At 42.9% G+C, this 15,405-nt stretch overlaps 1 protein-coding gene across 2 annotated transcripts in view; it reads right to left on the bottom strand.

The window, feature by feature from the left end:
- The window catches only part of fbxl2 (F-box and leucine-rich repeat protein 2), a 60,992-nt gene extending 58,210 nt beyond the window's left edge, over nucleotides 1-2,782 (bottom strand). For both annotated transcript variants that reach the window (XM_088928782.1, XM_088928783.1), the window contains exon 1: nucleotides 2,409-2,782. In XM_088928782.1, coding sequence (XP_088784908.1) covers nucleotides 2,409-2,438 — 30 coding nt within the window. In that variant the 5' untranslated portion in view covers nucleotides 2,439-2,782. The remainder of the gene's footprint in view (nucleotides 1-2,408) is intronic.
- Nucleotides 2,783-15,405: the final 12,623 nt, after the last annotated feature.

The raw sequence follows: 15,405 nt of genomic DNA, 5'->3' as shown, positions 1-15,405 counted from the left end.
TTGCATTCTGCACGATAAATGAAGGAATGCATAACCTACCAGGTTTATCCACTGATACACTATGGTTAGAATGGTAGTTAATCTGGTTAATATGATAAAAACTCAAGTCAAAAGGAATTAAACTGCAAAAAAAACAAGTAATAGGTTTATTTCATGCTGAAAGAGAAGAAAAGAAACACAACATTTCGGCTGTGGAGCCTTCTTCAGGTGTGAGCACGCTGTGTTTTCTTTCTTCTCTTTTCAGCATGGAATAAACCTGTTACTTGTTCCTCTGCAGCCTACGCATGCTGTAGAGAATAAAACTGGCCTTAGATGGTTCATATTAGGTCATTGGACCTTAGATTGCCCATCTTGTTGGCATTACGTGACCTTGCTTGTAGCAGATTCTAACGAAGACAAAATTACATGCCAGGAAGCAGGCTGCCTTTCTCACATAGCAAGTTCAAAACAATAACGAGTGATCTGGTTATATTACAGCTATAACCGGATTTCAAACATACAGGCACTTACTGTAGGTATATGATCCTGTGCCTTAGTTTCACGTTCGAATTGAGTTATGGCTTCCTTTAGATTAAGGATTCCTACCTCTGGACTTCAGAGTCCAGAATCCGGTAGGATTTCCGTTTGTTGAAATCGCCAGCAGTTGAAGGCTCTGGTGAAGAGAGGGCCTGATCCAGTTAAATCTTAACTGGTTTAACTGGTGAAAAACTAATCCAGGTGAAGAGCTGTTTAGAGCTCAAGGGGATCTGTGGGAGTCTGGACCACGAGGACCGGATCCCAGTTTCCCTACCTCAGATAAAAAAAGAAGCGATGGCAACTATTTCGATGAAAGTGATCATACGCTCTGTAAAACCTGTATCGTCTCTCTAGGCCAACTGACAGCTGTGTGCGTAGACTGTCAGTGTGGCACTGCCCTAGCCTGACAGGCCTGCATTTTCACATCCCCCCCCGGGTGTGGTGTATGGGAAACAAGTGGTGGAGGCATCAGCCACAGAGCAGGGCAGTACTGAAGGTGCGCAGTCCACCCCTACATCTCTCTGAGGAATGGGCAACAAGTTTAAACACTGCAGAGTCTTGTGCTGATACTCAGGCTTGCCACCCCAGGAAGTTTGACATCGAAGACGCCAAAAATAACCTTTAAGAAGAGAAATGCTATTTTCTAGTATAACTTCTTGAGTATTCCTTTCAACCAGTGATAGTAAATGACGGGAGGGGGGACTATATATATTTGATGTTGTTTAATAGGGTTTGGGACATATAACGTTAAAATAACAACATTCTGACTGCATCACAACAAAATGATCAAGAGGCCTCGCATCACATTCACAAGCCCTGTCCAATCTCGGTGCCCGTGTGTCGCACCAGACTGTCAGCCACTGCCGTGGAGGTACAGTAACTACATCGGAACTACAGAAGGGACACGGAGCTCACACCGCCGGCAGCCACGACACACTTGGACAGCGGGCTGAAGCCCCACATCCACCCACCCAAGATCACTGACAACCGGCTACAGTCGGGGTCTGACGAATTAATTGAGCTGCGATGCACGAAGCACGGGGTATAAATGTTTCGGGAGCGTAAAGCACGGGATATTCGCCAGCCTGAGTCCCTTTCCCCTCGCCTCCGATTTATTTGCAAAGGCTGCACAAAGACCCCCCCCCCCAAAAAAAAAACCAACAACCAGGGATTAATCAAAGAGGCGCAGCGTACAGTACGTCTAGTGGAAAATGAACAGCAAATAACAAAAGCGGTGCAATAGGACACACATGCACAAGCTCCTTTTCTGTGCAGACCTGCCAGTACTGCTGCTACCTATCCTGACAGTGTCTTCACCAGTCTCCCTTCCTCGCACTGCTGTGGGGAACTGAGCCCAATCACACAGCTTCTAACACAAGGGACAGCCGGTTGATCACAAAACGACACATTTGTCAGGATGTGTGGTGTGGTGTGTGTGTGTGTGCAACATTGCGCACCGGGAAATCCTGTTGTATTTATTTCGGGGTTTTAGATTTTGTTTGCTGTTGGGTTTGTTGTTTGTTTTTTCTTGTATGTGTGTGGGTGGGTGTGCGTTTGTTTAGCGTCACAGCTGGGTTAAGCAACATAAACAGGCGTCCGTGAAACTACTGCCGATCCCGAACAGCGCGGTCCCCCCCAGTCCGTCCCCCCGTCCCCAACCCCGACTCCCACCCCTGACAGATGTTACGATGAACAGGCAGCGGCCCCAGCGACCTCGGCGAGAGCCGTCGCGCTGCCCGGAGCGGTGGCACAGGAGACAGCAGGGGTCCCTTGCCTGGACACGGCCAAACAGGAGCCCAGCGGCCAGCAAACGCGCTGACAGCCGCAAGACATGCGGGTCCGGCCGGGTCCCCCCCTCCCCGTCTCCCTAACCGGGGTGCACGGCAGCTTACCTCAAATCTGCCCTTGGTGATGCCGTTCATGTCAGCAGGCGAGCGGTCTGTTGGAGCGCCAGCACCAGCCTGACACCAGCGCCAGCAGCCTGTGGCAGCGACGTTCAACTGGGGGGTGATCTTATTGTACGGGGCTGCAATCGGAGGGACCCAGCCCCGGACGCGCACGCCAGCGGCAACCTCTCTCCGTGTGGCCCCCGATCGCCTCTTGCTCGTCTCCGCCGGGGAGGGGGGCAGCTCTCTCTCTCTCTCCCCGGGCTGGCAAAGCGGCGACTGCTGCTGCTACAGGGCTCGGAGAAGTCCGTGCTCTCCCGAGCGTACCATCACACAGCCACAATAAAAATAATAACATGGAGGAGACGTCCTGCCTCTCTGACCTCACTTCCGCTTACTCTCCTAAGCCGATCACAAGACTATTGTGTGAGACGCCCGGCTCCGCTTTCTCTCCGCCGCGTCCCATAATACTGTCGGGTGAAGCACAAGGAGAGGCTGCCCGGGTGGTACCTACTGTGCCCGACGCCGCCCGCTGGGTTTTAGGTACAGGGGTGCTTTCGCAGGCACTGTGCTGGAGGAGAGGAGGGGAGGGGTGTGGTGACGTCATTTCTGCGGGAAAAGCACGCGTGGCTGCTTTGTTTTGGTTGTGAGCAGGGCCGGACCGGGGGTCTCCGCCGGGCTCCGCTGCCCTCTTTGCGGCTAAAGAGTGACCGCCGGACACCGCCCCGGGGCAACCGACTGGACGCTGCTGTCGGTGACCAGCCCGTCCTCCCCTACCTACCCTACCCCACCCCACCTCCATACTCATTCGCCTCCTAGCTCGCCACCACTCTGCACCGCGTCCTATCTCCATCGGAAGCAACGCTTGATGGCGCCCCTGGTCCAGTTTATAGGCTGCTCAATCCATACAGGAGCCGAAAAGCCGTGCCCCGTGGGTTTGTTTAGCTTTTTTTTTTTCCAGTCTGAAATGATTAGAACGTAAGAGTAGAAATGTAAAAGAACTACCATGTGTTCCAAAATTACACTATACCTTCTGCTAATTTGCGAGATCCTGTTTTCTTTTTTTAAATATTTTTTTTTCCAGAATGTGGAGTCGTCGGCTACTGTAGTCAGCTGTGATGGAGGGGTGCAGTTCTGTATTTGTCCTAAAGCAAGGCCCGCACTTTAAAGTTTGCCAGTATTTCGCCCGAATGTTTACGTTTTTGTTGCTGTCAGGTGAAAAGCCTACAGATTTATTTCTGCAAGCGTGCAATGCAAGTGATTAAGCTGCCGGGATTGTGGTATACATACTAGAAAATAGAAACCGCCGGATGAAAAGTAGTTTTAAATTGCGTAAACCCGTTTTCCACATTTTAAGCAAATATTGAAATGCTTTCTGACAACATTTCGCTATTTTGTTTTTGTTGAGATGTCGACGTGTGGGTTTTGTTCAAACACCCGTGTCAAAAGCACCCATTCACATAAAGATGGCCTAAGTGGCTTTAAAAAGCAGACATTTTCAAATCAAAATACTTCGAGCCGAATGAGCCTGTTTGAAACAATTCTCTCCTTTTAAGTGGATAGTGACACGGGGATATGTGTGACCTCTATTAACTATTCACCAGGATCTGAATACACCCCTGCAAAACCAATATTAGTCCAGTTTAAACTGAATTGAACACCCCGTAGTTCCATATAATGGGGAAAAAAGAAACCGCTGCTGTCCGCATCTGTCCGAATGGCACAAATTGCTTTGGGTTAAGAACTGCAACAAAACAGCCAATGTTAGAAATGCCTCTTGTCCCCGTGTTGAAGATACGGCACGATCGCCCATGACGAGCTCTAATATACAGTATATCCCTCTCAGGCTGACGCACAGGCATTGACTGTTCCTTATTAAGTAATGGGTTTAACTGTGAGATGGTCACGCTAGTATAACAGTCTTGCAAAAGTAGCAATTGAAAATCCCGATCTTAGTCTAGGTTTTGAAACTGTTATGAGCTGCAATGTCAAATTCCAAGAACTTTTCTTTCATTTTCTCTTCGTGATCTTACCAGTAAAAATGCCATAAAAAGTTTATCTCATTTTCGGGGAGGGACATGTCAAGAACAGGCAGCAAGCAGTCGCAATATAAAACCAGTAACAGAGATGATAACATAATTTTTAATGAGAACTGAAAGTAACACCAGAAGACCTATTAAGACTCATACATCCAGAAATGAAAGAGAAATATCTAGTCAGAGAAATACTCAAATTACACTGATGTTTTTAAGTTCTCAAACATGAAAACAACAAAATGGTGGTGTTCATTTTCTGTACCTGAGCTGTTCCATGTTGTATAGTAATGCAATGTTCTTGTATTTCAGTCTGTTGAAAGTTAATCTTGGGCCGACACTTTTGACGTTATAATAAATCCTTTTTTAAAAAGGGACGCTAACTGTGAAGAAAGGGATTTCAAAAACTGTTTGTAAAAAATCCTTCAAGAATGTTGCCTATTATTTTGTTATACGGAGAACATTAAGAAGTTCTGTTGGATATGAAAGTTGAGAACACCACACTCATTAGTTACTGATTATGATTAAAACAACAATGGCGTAGATCATAAAGATTTCAATTAGTAAAATGGTTTCAGTCTAAAGTCTCATAATTTTTGTTCTCCCTCTGATAAAGTTACATCCAGCTGGCTTTCAGTGTGCTCTCTGCTTTATATGGTGTTTCATGGTGCTTGTGTTTCCAAAAAAAGTCTCCCACATTTAATTTGCACAGGACAGAACTAAAATCCAAGAATAACCCAAAGGAAAAAAAAAATTCTCCAAACCGCACATCTACTTTTATGTTTTCCAGCTTCTGTGAGTATATAACCCCAGTCGCACGAAGCAGCCAATTTTAAAAACTCATTACATTCTGCTTTGTGGCTTCATTAATTTTTACATCATTCTATTCTATGCGATTTTTGAACCACTAACTCTTCTTGCCAAGGCTTTTGTACAGCTTTTTAAAAGACTGCTAGGAACTACTTGAAAGCAACAACAACAGCAACCAAATTTCTGCTGTCAGAAGCATGTGCTGGGTACGCCGTTTATATTAAAAACGTTTCTGAGAGAAAAACAAATCACCAGGTGTCAGCTATAGGATATTTCTTTGCATAAGAAATGGTCGGTTTCTTTTATTGTATTAAATCTAAAAAATAATCCATATTCTGTCAATAGAAAGCATTTTGGGTTCGAGCACACAATGCATGTCCCATTGAGAAATTGGGATTCCTTTTCTGAGTTTAGAAGACAACATCCTCGGCATGGGTCTTTAGCCCTCTGGACCTCTGGAGTAAAACCTTGCAATGTGGCTCCTCTGCCTGTTTGTTAAGCATCAAGGAGTTGTCCTGGTGTGATTCTGTGGCAGAACACCTGCTGTCCTGCCCTTTTCTAGCTAATTAGCTGGAGTGCCAACCTAACTGTTGTTGAAGGTAGACAATGAAGCCAAGTGCCTAAGATATGTGTTGGAGAAAAATGTCATTTGAATAAGGGAGGAGCCTACGTCACATTTTGCCCTGATATGGTTCATTCTTTTTCAGCCATACTGCTATTTTTGCTCTTAATTTTTGAAAAGTGTTTTTGGGAACATGTTCACTGTGGCAGAAATGAGCAAGTCCCAACATAAATCGTGTGTCTAAAAAACAGAGAATCACAATAAACAGAATAAGATAAAGGATATAAAAAATCCTTTCAAAAGCTAAATTTAGAAATGTGTCATTTTACTTTCCGAACGACAATTCTCACAACATCTGCCCAGATTTACAGCAGATTGTTACAGAAGCTGCTGTTTTAGTTTTTGTCACAGTAATCATCATTGTACAGTACTTTAGAACTTGTCCCAGCCGCCTTTGACTAACACTATACGCTTTGATACTGGAAACAATATTCATACAATAAGCACTCCTACATGAAGACTGTGGCTGAAGACGTTAGGTAAAGTGGAATAAAGTAATGTACAGTATAAAAGGAGGATGGTCTACAACAATCTAAAGTAAATTCTGTCCTGCTTTCTGTCCTGGTTTAGTAAGAGAGAGAGACTGCTTCTGTTAAGCACCATGAATGTGTCTCATTCCACTGAAAAATGAAACATTGTCAAGAAAAGTATACAATAATTGTGTTCCGTTTTGACTTTAGGCTTTCTGTTGCTAGGCTCAGTGCCTTGCATGTGCTCGGTCTTTAGTGTATTGATTCAAATTGTAGCAGGTTAGAAATTAGAAACTGTCTTGTTGATTACAGGAAGAGTAAAGGAGAAAGTTAAATACCTTTGACCTCAGCACTCTGGATAAATGTAATCAATGGAATGTTAAAACAGTCCTTAACTTCTTTAAAAAATATATTAATACCATTATTATTATATTTATTTGACATTTTCTGGAAGGGAGCACCATGTTCATCTTAATATGAATAAATTAACTTTCTCAAGGTGTCATTCCATATGCGTAACAGGTGACACCCTCTCTGTATCGATATCTTATACCGATGATGTCCCTGCCTTAGGCTGTCAGTCCCCTGTGTCAGAGGACTAGCCGTGAAGTGTAATGAGTGTGACACTCATGTGGGCTGTGTGGCTGAGGAGTTCAGAGGTGAAACGCCTGGTCGATTTCTAGTGTTTAATTTCTGCAATGGCAAAAATAGCTAACATTTAGATCAAGAGCCTTGCATCAGTGGGAACCAAGACCGAATGTCACATCACAATGACACAGGGCCGCAGAACAAAAGTCCTGCATTTTTCAAAGTGCCTCTTTCAAAGATTTACCTTGTTTAAAGGTTAAAAAATCATCTTTTTTCTCATTGCCTAGAAAGGGGCGATTTCGAGCCAACCAGCTAAGAAGTGAGGTGTGAGTAGAAGCGTGTAAAAGTATGTCAAATGAAAATATTTTTGTTTTCTCTCTCCTAAAAAAAAACCTATGTGAAATGAAACTGCGACACTGTATATTGAGTAAGAAAACTAACAAAAAAGTGCTTTAAAATATACTCTTAGTTTTTTTAAATCATCCCTGGTTACACTAACTTACATATTTATAAGAGTTAATGCTATCCTTGGAAAGAAAGCTAGCACACAGTCTCCAATGAGGTTCCATATAGGGGTGAAGCATTGTGCCCAAAACTGTCATCTGTCTGCCTCTACAGCCATGCTAAGCTAAAGCAAATATTATTGTAAGCTAACAATACTCAGACATACGTAGTCTCTGCCAGTGCCTCACCAGCATGGAGACTGATCACCCAGCCCCATTGGCTGGTACAAATGAACACAGGGCTGGAGGCATGGTCAGGGGTCTAGACCAAGTCACTGCGTATTTCATTAGAGTGGCGGGGCAAGACATTCCCAGAGCATCGCAACTGGGGGACACATCCTGGGATTCGGATTCTAAAAAACAGGCAAAAGCTTGACCGCGGCTTAACAGGGCTGCAGCCAAACCTGGCAATGCGTGAGATTTTATTCTGTTCAATGTACATAAGTTAACATATTCAGCGCAAGATGGTATATTTCATGAGTCTGACCAGTAAGCAGGGTATTATTAATAAACAGACTGTTACGTCATGTGCGCAAGGTCACAGGTTTGTGTAACAGGTTTCTTAGCAAGAGATGAGACTATTACAGCAATATCCCTTGCTTGGACTCTCAGGAGCTTTCAAACTCTCCGCAGTATAAGACTTTAGTTGGAGGCACACCAGAGGCAGGGATTTGAATCCACTGCATATGTTATGCAAACACCTCAAAAGTAATACCCTTCTGTGCTTCACAATACAATTTTCAGCTGTACTGTGTATTGCAAGAAAGCCAGCTTATGTTGTCTTGCTCTCAAGTGCCTAATGGCAGAATTCCATACTTGGTTATCCGGGGACATGGAAAAGAAAGTCTCTAAAATGTTAAGAATTCCTCAGTCACTCACCAATATTCCTTGACAAAGACAAAGTCCCTTCAATGCAGTGGATAGCATAAGTATCTATATAAAGCTCATCATCTGAGAAGAGATGAATACAGTAATCCTTGTAATGTGACTGAGTTATGTACAGTATAAATAGATTTTTTTGCTCTGATAACCAGAGGTCTGTCTTTACTTTTCATAAATGCTCTATCACTCACGGGAATAATTGATGGGTAAAAGTGAAGAAGTATTGCCTTAGAGCAAATCCTAGTCTATTTTTCCATGATAATAATAAAACGTTTTTTTAAAATAAAGTAATGTTAATTAAAATCTTCTTTTGGTCATTAGTTCCATAGATTCATTTTACAGTAGGTCCACTTCCATTAACAGGCTGCTATTGAATCTGTATACTGTATATAGTTTTCAGAGTATGTTAAAATCCAGGTTACAAATACATTTAAAAAAAATGTTTTTTTTCATATTGTGCACAGGATTCAAATGGTTAAAATAATTTATTTCTGTGTTTTTTGGGCAAAAGTCTTTCTTCAGCTGCTTAGAAAGAAATAGCTCAAAAAGCCATTTGATTCTGTATACACACCTATACAGTATACTCATATTGGTATAATTCATCTACATTAGAACAAGAAAAGAAAATATCTGAAGACTAAATATGTTGTTCAGACAACATTCTGTTACCCTTTTCATGGGTTTTCAAACGTCTCTAGTAAGCTGCAGATAAGGGCTAACAAGGGTAGCTTTTCTTTAAGGGGCAAAGGTGAAGGCTTGGACGTTTTTCTCCAGCCCTGTGAGTAAGTGGTCAATTGCCTTGTTAAATAGCACAGATCAGAGACAGCTGCCCTGCTTGCCCTCTGTCGTAGATATGCAAGGAAGCCCACTTGAATTTCCCAGCCGCAATACAATGTGTATGTTCTTGGCTTCCAGTAAAAGAACCAAATTTTGACATTTACTTGAGTCAGAGTCTGGCAGAGACTATTGCATATACCCGCAGGAAGCACTCATCATGTTGTGCTAACATTTCAAAAATAACTCCTCAAACATGCAAAGCCATCACCATGAAAACTAGAAACCATTCAGACGACCAGTCTGCTGCTTTTCAATTTCAGTAGCGTAATGGTCTTCTGCACTGCAGATAAAATAGACTTCAGGGCACAGATAACTGGATAACAAAGATAACTGGAACTGAGAAAAGCAGCACAAAAATCTGCACGAAAAGAAAAAGAAACAAGTAATTGTAATTCTAAACTTTTTTTTTAAAGTATAAAACAAAATTACGGATCATGGCCCAAAATGACGTTTATCCTGTCTTGGCCACACATGCGTTTTTTTTGCCACTGGAACTCAATTCTGGATTATTCACAAATCCACAGAATGATTTTCTTTGACCCAGACATTGTTGCGTATTTGACAGACGTGCAAATTGTCGTGCCTGTCTCACACCTCGCTTGCATAAGCACTGACAGCAAAGAGTACAGTGCATGCAGAGAAAAGATGTTTGAATACAGGACTGGACTGTACATTGGTAGTAAACATTCCTCTTCATAGATTTTACTGAATTGAAAAGTGTTTTAATTTATTTCAGTATTTCAATAGCTTTCAAGATCAGGCTTCAGAGCGTGAAATATGCACAAGTTATATGTGATGCAAATATGTATAAAGAAAACTGAAAAATACTATAGATGGGTTGGAAGACAACCACTATCATCAGAAACATGTATCTAACGTGCCCACAAGGAATGTATGTGCAATCCAAAATAATTCACTCTGGACTGAAGACTAACTGTACATGTGCAATCTTAATACTGCTCCCTTCAGTATATTGCTTGTTTTTTTAACACAACTGGTTTCTCCCTGAGATGCAGAACAAGTATGAACGCATGTACATTATCATGGTCAGATGCGTGTTGGGGTCCTTTCAAAAGGGATTGATGTCTGTTGCCTTTTGTCATTGTGTCTGACCTTACATTGCCTGATAACCTGAAAGGGCTAAGCTAAAATCTGACCAAAGCATTCCAGCAATGAAACTCTGATGTAAACTAAGATTCTTTAAATGTCTACATTCTATACCAGTTTTAGATATTAAGCAGTCTGTTGCAGATGCTTGTCTGTCACTGATCCACTTTGAGGTGCCCAACTTAAAACCCAAACCTTCGTTTTGTTAGGACAGTTGCACCCAATCTGTTGTGACCGACCCCTTCTGTTGCCTTTTCGGATCTGATTTTACTGTTACAAATCTTCAGTATGTAACTCGCAGTTAGTTCAGAATTCTCCTGCCCTGCTGCTTTACTCAACTAAGACTAGAGAAGAACACGTTTTTCCTGTTCTTTGTCAATTGCCCAGGCTTCCAGTCTCTTTCATACTGATTTCTGTTGCTGGCTTGTAAACTTTATTCCATTCCTGCTAAAATCCGACCAAAGCATTCCAACAACAAAACTCCCATGCGTCTCCACCACTCAGCTCCTTCTTAACTGATGGGTTTGTTTTCCCCCTGCACTGTGCTCTTCCCTCACAAGACTCCACGTGGACTATCCCCTACTTTGTAAGTCACTGTGTACATCTCAGTGTGCTTTCTGTTAATTCGAATATCTGTTGGTCTGAAGTGTAGTTATGAATGATAACCACTTTCTTGCAGCTTTGCTAAGTGCTTAAAATAATTGTGCAAGCTGAAACCATCTGGACTGTAAGTGGTCCACAGTGGTTAGTTCTTGGCTTCAGTCAGCCGCAGACAGAGGGCATCTGGTGGTCGCCAAGGAAAGTTTTTGGCTAAACCAAGCTATAATAATAAAAATAATATGATCGCCACATATGTATTCACTGGGATATTTTTGTGTCTCGGTAGTTTTGCGTTCCATGTTATGCACATAATACATTGAGCATATTATTTTCCTGTTGTCTGTTGCTTGCATTTGCCTTCACGTCCAATTACATCGAAACCGTACTTTCTAATGTAGGCAAATTGCCCCTCCAGAATAAGTATAGTATAGGTGTGTTTTAACTGCATTTAAACTTGGTCTAAATCAAGCAGTTTTAAATTAGTAAAACTATTATTTGCAGTTCAGTTAATCAATATGTGAAGGAATTAGCCCCTCTTCTCAAACAGGCACTTTATTCTGTCTTGATTGTGCAGGATTTCTCAGGTACTTTGTTGCGATCTCCATGCAGCTTGGAGATCACTTATTTTTACAATGACTTCCTTTGTAACACCCTGCCTTGTGGGCTGAATTTGTGAAGTGCTCTGGATATTGTTAACTGCTGCACATTTTCTCTCATCTTCATTTTCTGTTCACAAATAAATACAGAGAATCCCAAAATAGAAATCTTTACATTAATATATACTTAAAACAGTATATATGAACACATCTCATTAAGTTTAGACAAGGTTAACAGCTACAAAGCAACAATTTCTCTTGTGCAGGTGCATTTTTCCAAGTCATTTTTCATCGCTTCTAGAACACGACAAATCCCATTGTTTATTGTTACATGATAATCTATCTCACAGATTCTTGAGGTACAGTCCTCTGCCCTCTATTTTCTACAGATCTTCTGCTTCCTCCCTCCCTTCTCTCCACAGATCTCTGAGGTGATAGTTCTCTCTGGTAATGGACAGGGCCAGGCTGCCTGCTGCCTTGACTGGGACCTCGATGCTGTTGAACACCCCCATGTTCCTCACTCTCCGCAGGGCGTCTTTCTCACTGTTCACCACGGCCCAAATCACATCAGAAGGAAGTTTGACAGGAGAGATGCCGTATCTAATGCAAACAGCGGTCAGGGAAAAGTGGAGTGAAAGGGCTTGCAACCAGTCTTCAAACTGGGCCCAGAAAGCCTTAGCAAAAAAGTAGGACCGCAGGAGATGGGTCACAGTCTCTATAGCTCTGTCAAAGTTGTCCCTTGTCTCACAGTGGTCTCCCTCACCAGATGTCTCTTTGCCCAGCTGCTCAGCTACTCAGGAAGTCTGCGGGGTCGTACAATGCACCTTCCATTTCTAGATGATTGACTGGACTGTGCTCACAAGGATATCTCTGCTTATGCTGCTCCTGTGGTCTTGAAAGTTAACTTTTTAAAAAGACAGCAGCATGGAAGTCCGGAAAAAGAATAAGCAGAATTTCGGCTTTGACTTCCCTCGAGCTCCCTCACCTCCAGGGGACAGAGTCATGTCATATGACTTTCTTAACCTGCACTTATTTCTTTCTGGTACACTACAAAGAATCGCACCTGCGTTAACAAAGAGTAAATCTGAGAGGGTGTCACACAGCAATGATGCTGTTGGTGGAGTTCATTAGCAAATATTAAAGGGATCTACTTTTTGGGTGTCTTAAGGGAGTAACTCTCTGCTCTCATCACCGAAGGGCTGTGTGTTCTAATCCGTGAAGCAGACTCTGTTGTTGTACCTTGGATGAGATACTTTACCCCATTTGCTCCAGCCCGTCCAACTATGTTAATTGGGGACTATTATTGCTGGAAATAATCCCTGTCATGGACCACTGTCATCAATTTCCTTCTCCCCAGTGAACTACACATGAAATAAAATGCGCTGTATTTAGGCCATGTTGTATATTATCAGTGCTCTGCTCTTTTTCTTCCATGTCTTTTTATCTTTAATACATACTGTATGCTGGATTGCACTACAGTAATACAAGAAGATTTATGATTTCCCGGTTTGGTACTTTGCTGTCTCTGGCAATCAGCTCGGCAGAGGTGGGGGTTATTGTTGATTAACAACAGAGCCTTGTGTCTGTGTTTACAGAAAAAATATTTTGCTCTGCCTCTTGTGACGCAGAAAACTTGGCAAAAATTGGCTGAGTGTCATAAGATTGGTATTCTCTCACCAGTGCTTGATTAGTGTGCCATAGGACCCTTTTTTAGGAAGTTAATGTCTTTATTCCAAACACCACTCCCCTTTTCTGATCTTGAAGTGGTAATAAGATTACCATTCGAACAAGGAAGCAATACACTCCTGGCAAATTACACACATCGATGTTTGAACTATGACAGTGCTTCCTCAGGTCCCTGAAAAACAATTCTCACTCACCACTCGCAGATTCTAAGAGTGTGAATCACAATCTATTTCTGATACATTCTTTCTGCAGTCTTTCCCAGCCTTCACCAGGCACTTGTTCCAGCTGAGGAAGCCCGGACTCTGAGGAGAGCTCGAACCTACCCAAGAGCCTTTAAAAAGCTTCCCAAAATCATTAATGAAAGCTCCATCACACACAGGCTTTCTCCAAAGGAATTTATTCTTGTGATCTGATGGCAAATTGAAATAAATTGAAGTTCTGTGTCACAAGTGCCACAAGAAGATATTAGATTAACAGTGAATGTGTTAACCCCCTAGGCTGATTCATATTCTAATATATTTTCAAACTACAACATAATTACAGCAGATCTTCATGAATGTCTTAATAAAAGATTAAGATAACCTGATAAAATGTATTACATAAAGACATAAGATATATTAAATTGAAATAAGCCAGCAGCAAATATCCTCATGTGACTAACTTTGTGATCCTTCATATTCAGTAACTGGTAGCACCTCCTTGAGCAGCAATGACTTCAACTAGACATTTCCTGAGACTGTTTATCAGTCTCTTGCATCGGCTCTTAGGAATTTTGGCCCCTTTCTCCTTCCAGAACTGCTTCAACTTAGTGACATTTGAGGGTTTCCTTGCATGAACAGCTTTCATCGGGTCCTATTTAGGTCCGAACTTTAACTCCAATCTAAAAAGCGAAATTTCCTCTTCTTCAGCCACTCTGTTTGTAGATCTGCTTGTATGTTTAGGATCATTGTCTTGTTATATGACCTACTTTGCATTCAGTGTAAACTGACGAACGCATGGCCTGACATTCTCCAGAATTTGGAGCAATGGCGAATTTGTAGTTCCGTCAATGAGAGCAAGATGTCTGGGTCCTAAGGCAGCGAAGCAACCCCCATCCAGGGCGCAGCCCAGGGTCCAGGTACCGAGAGAACCATCCAAGACAGACGAAGGTTAAAAATCCAGAACGGGATCCGGAACAGGAACAGGGAGTTAAAACCAGGGTTATGAGGCCAGGCGCTCCGAGCCCCGGTCTCAGACGGTCAGGACGACGTGAGGTCTCTCCTGGACCCTCTCCTGCTAGGCGGGCTTCCAGGCGTCCATTTCCCTGTCACGCCCTCTGCAGCCAGAGGGCGCTCCTTCTCTGTCCTGTCCCTAGTTTCCTGCCTGCTGTCCTTCCGGTCCCTCTCTTTCCCTTGGGCTATATATCTCCGGGTCTTGCTCTCTGCCCTGGCTCAGCATTGACGTTCGGATGTCCTGAGACCCTCCTAGCACCAGGTCGCCCCACGTCTTTGCACTAACGAGCCCGGGCCTTTTTCCCGTCTCGCCACTACGCATATGGGTCTTTTTCCGCTCTCCTGCTCTCCATGGTTTGTCCCTTTGGACGTCCGTGACACTCCCAGTGCTGAGCCAGGAATAGCGGGAGCACCAGGCTTGAATAATGACTGACAGAACAGGGGGCAGGTGCACACAATAAACTAAAATACGAAAGGGTTGGAGCGCTCTTAAGAGGAGGGATGATGATGGTGACATTAGGTTATCCTTAGAGCCATGTGGAAACTAATACTTCTTCCTGCCTTGTTTTAACAGGTTAATTTCCTCCCCATTTCCTCTCTAAATCTACCTTGTTGTCAGTTTCATTGGACCTTGGACTTTTAGCACACTGTGTCTGTTGATTGAATTTTCCTCATTTTCTGCCTTCACAAATAGTTCTATCGTCTCAGAATGTTTTGTGTGCATTTCACAACACGACAACACAAATGTATCATTTTGCTACTCATTCCGCCTTCGACTCTCCTAGTTCGTCTTTTACAGGAGCCTGGCTAACAACACCAGCACGCAGAGGACCAGGAGCTGAGGCAAACACTGCAAACTGTAACAGCACCCCTGCCACCCCCCCAACTGAACAACCTGGTCTACCCTGTCGGAAGAAAGAAAGGATTGTTTTATTATCCTTCACAGTTTACTTCTCTGAATGCTAAAGGATTCTAGGGCCTTGGTGTACTCCACCCTTTTTTTTAAAAAAAAAGATAAATCACTTGAAATTAGCAGTCTGGGTTTCAGTGTCTTTTCC

This window comes from Atractosteus spatula, chromosome 12, assembly GCF_055471065.1.
Source record: "Atractosteus spatula isolate fAtrSpa1 chromosome 12, fAtrSpa1.hap1, whole genome shotgun sequence".
In the NCBI taxonomy this organism is placed as follows: domain Eukaryota; kingdom Metazoa; phylum Chordata; class Actinopteri; order Semionotiformes; family Lepisosteidae; genus Atractosteus; species Atractosteus spatula.
The sequence above is the reverse complement of the archived record's forward strand: the minus strand, read 5'-3'. Positions and strand labels throughout refer to the sequence as shown.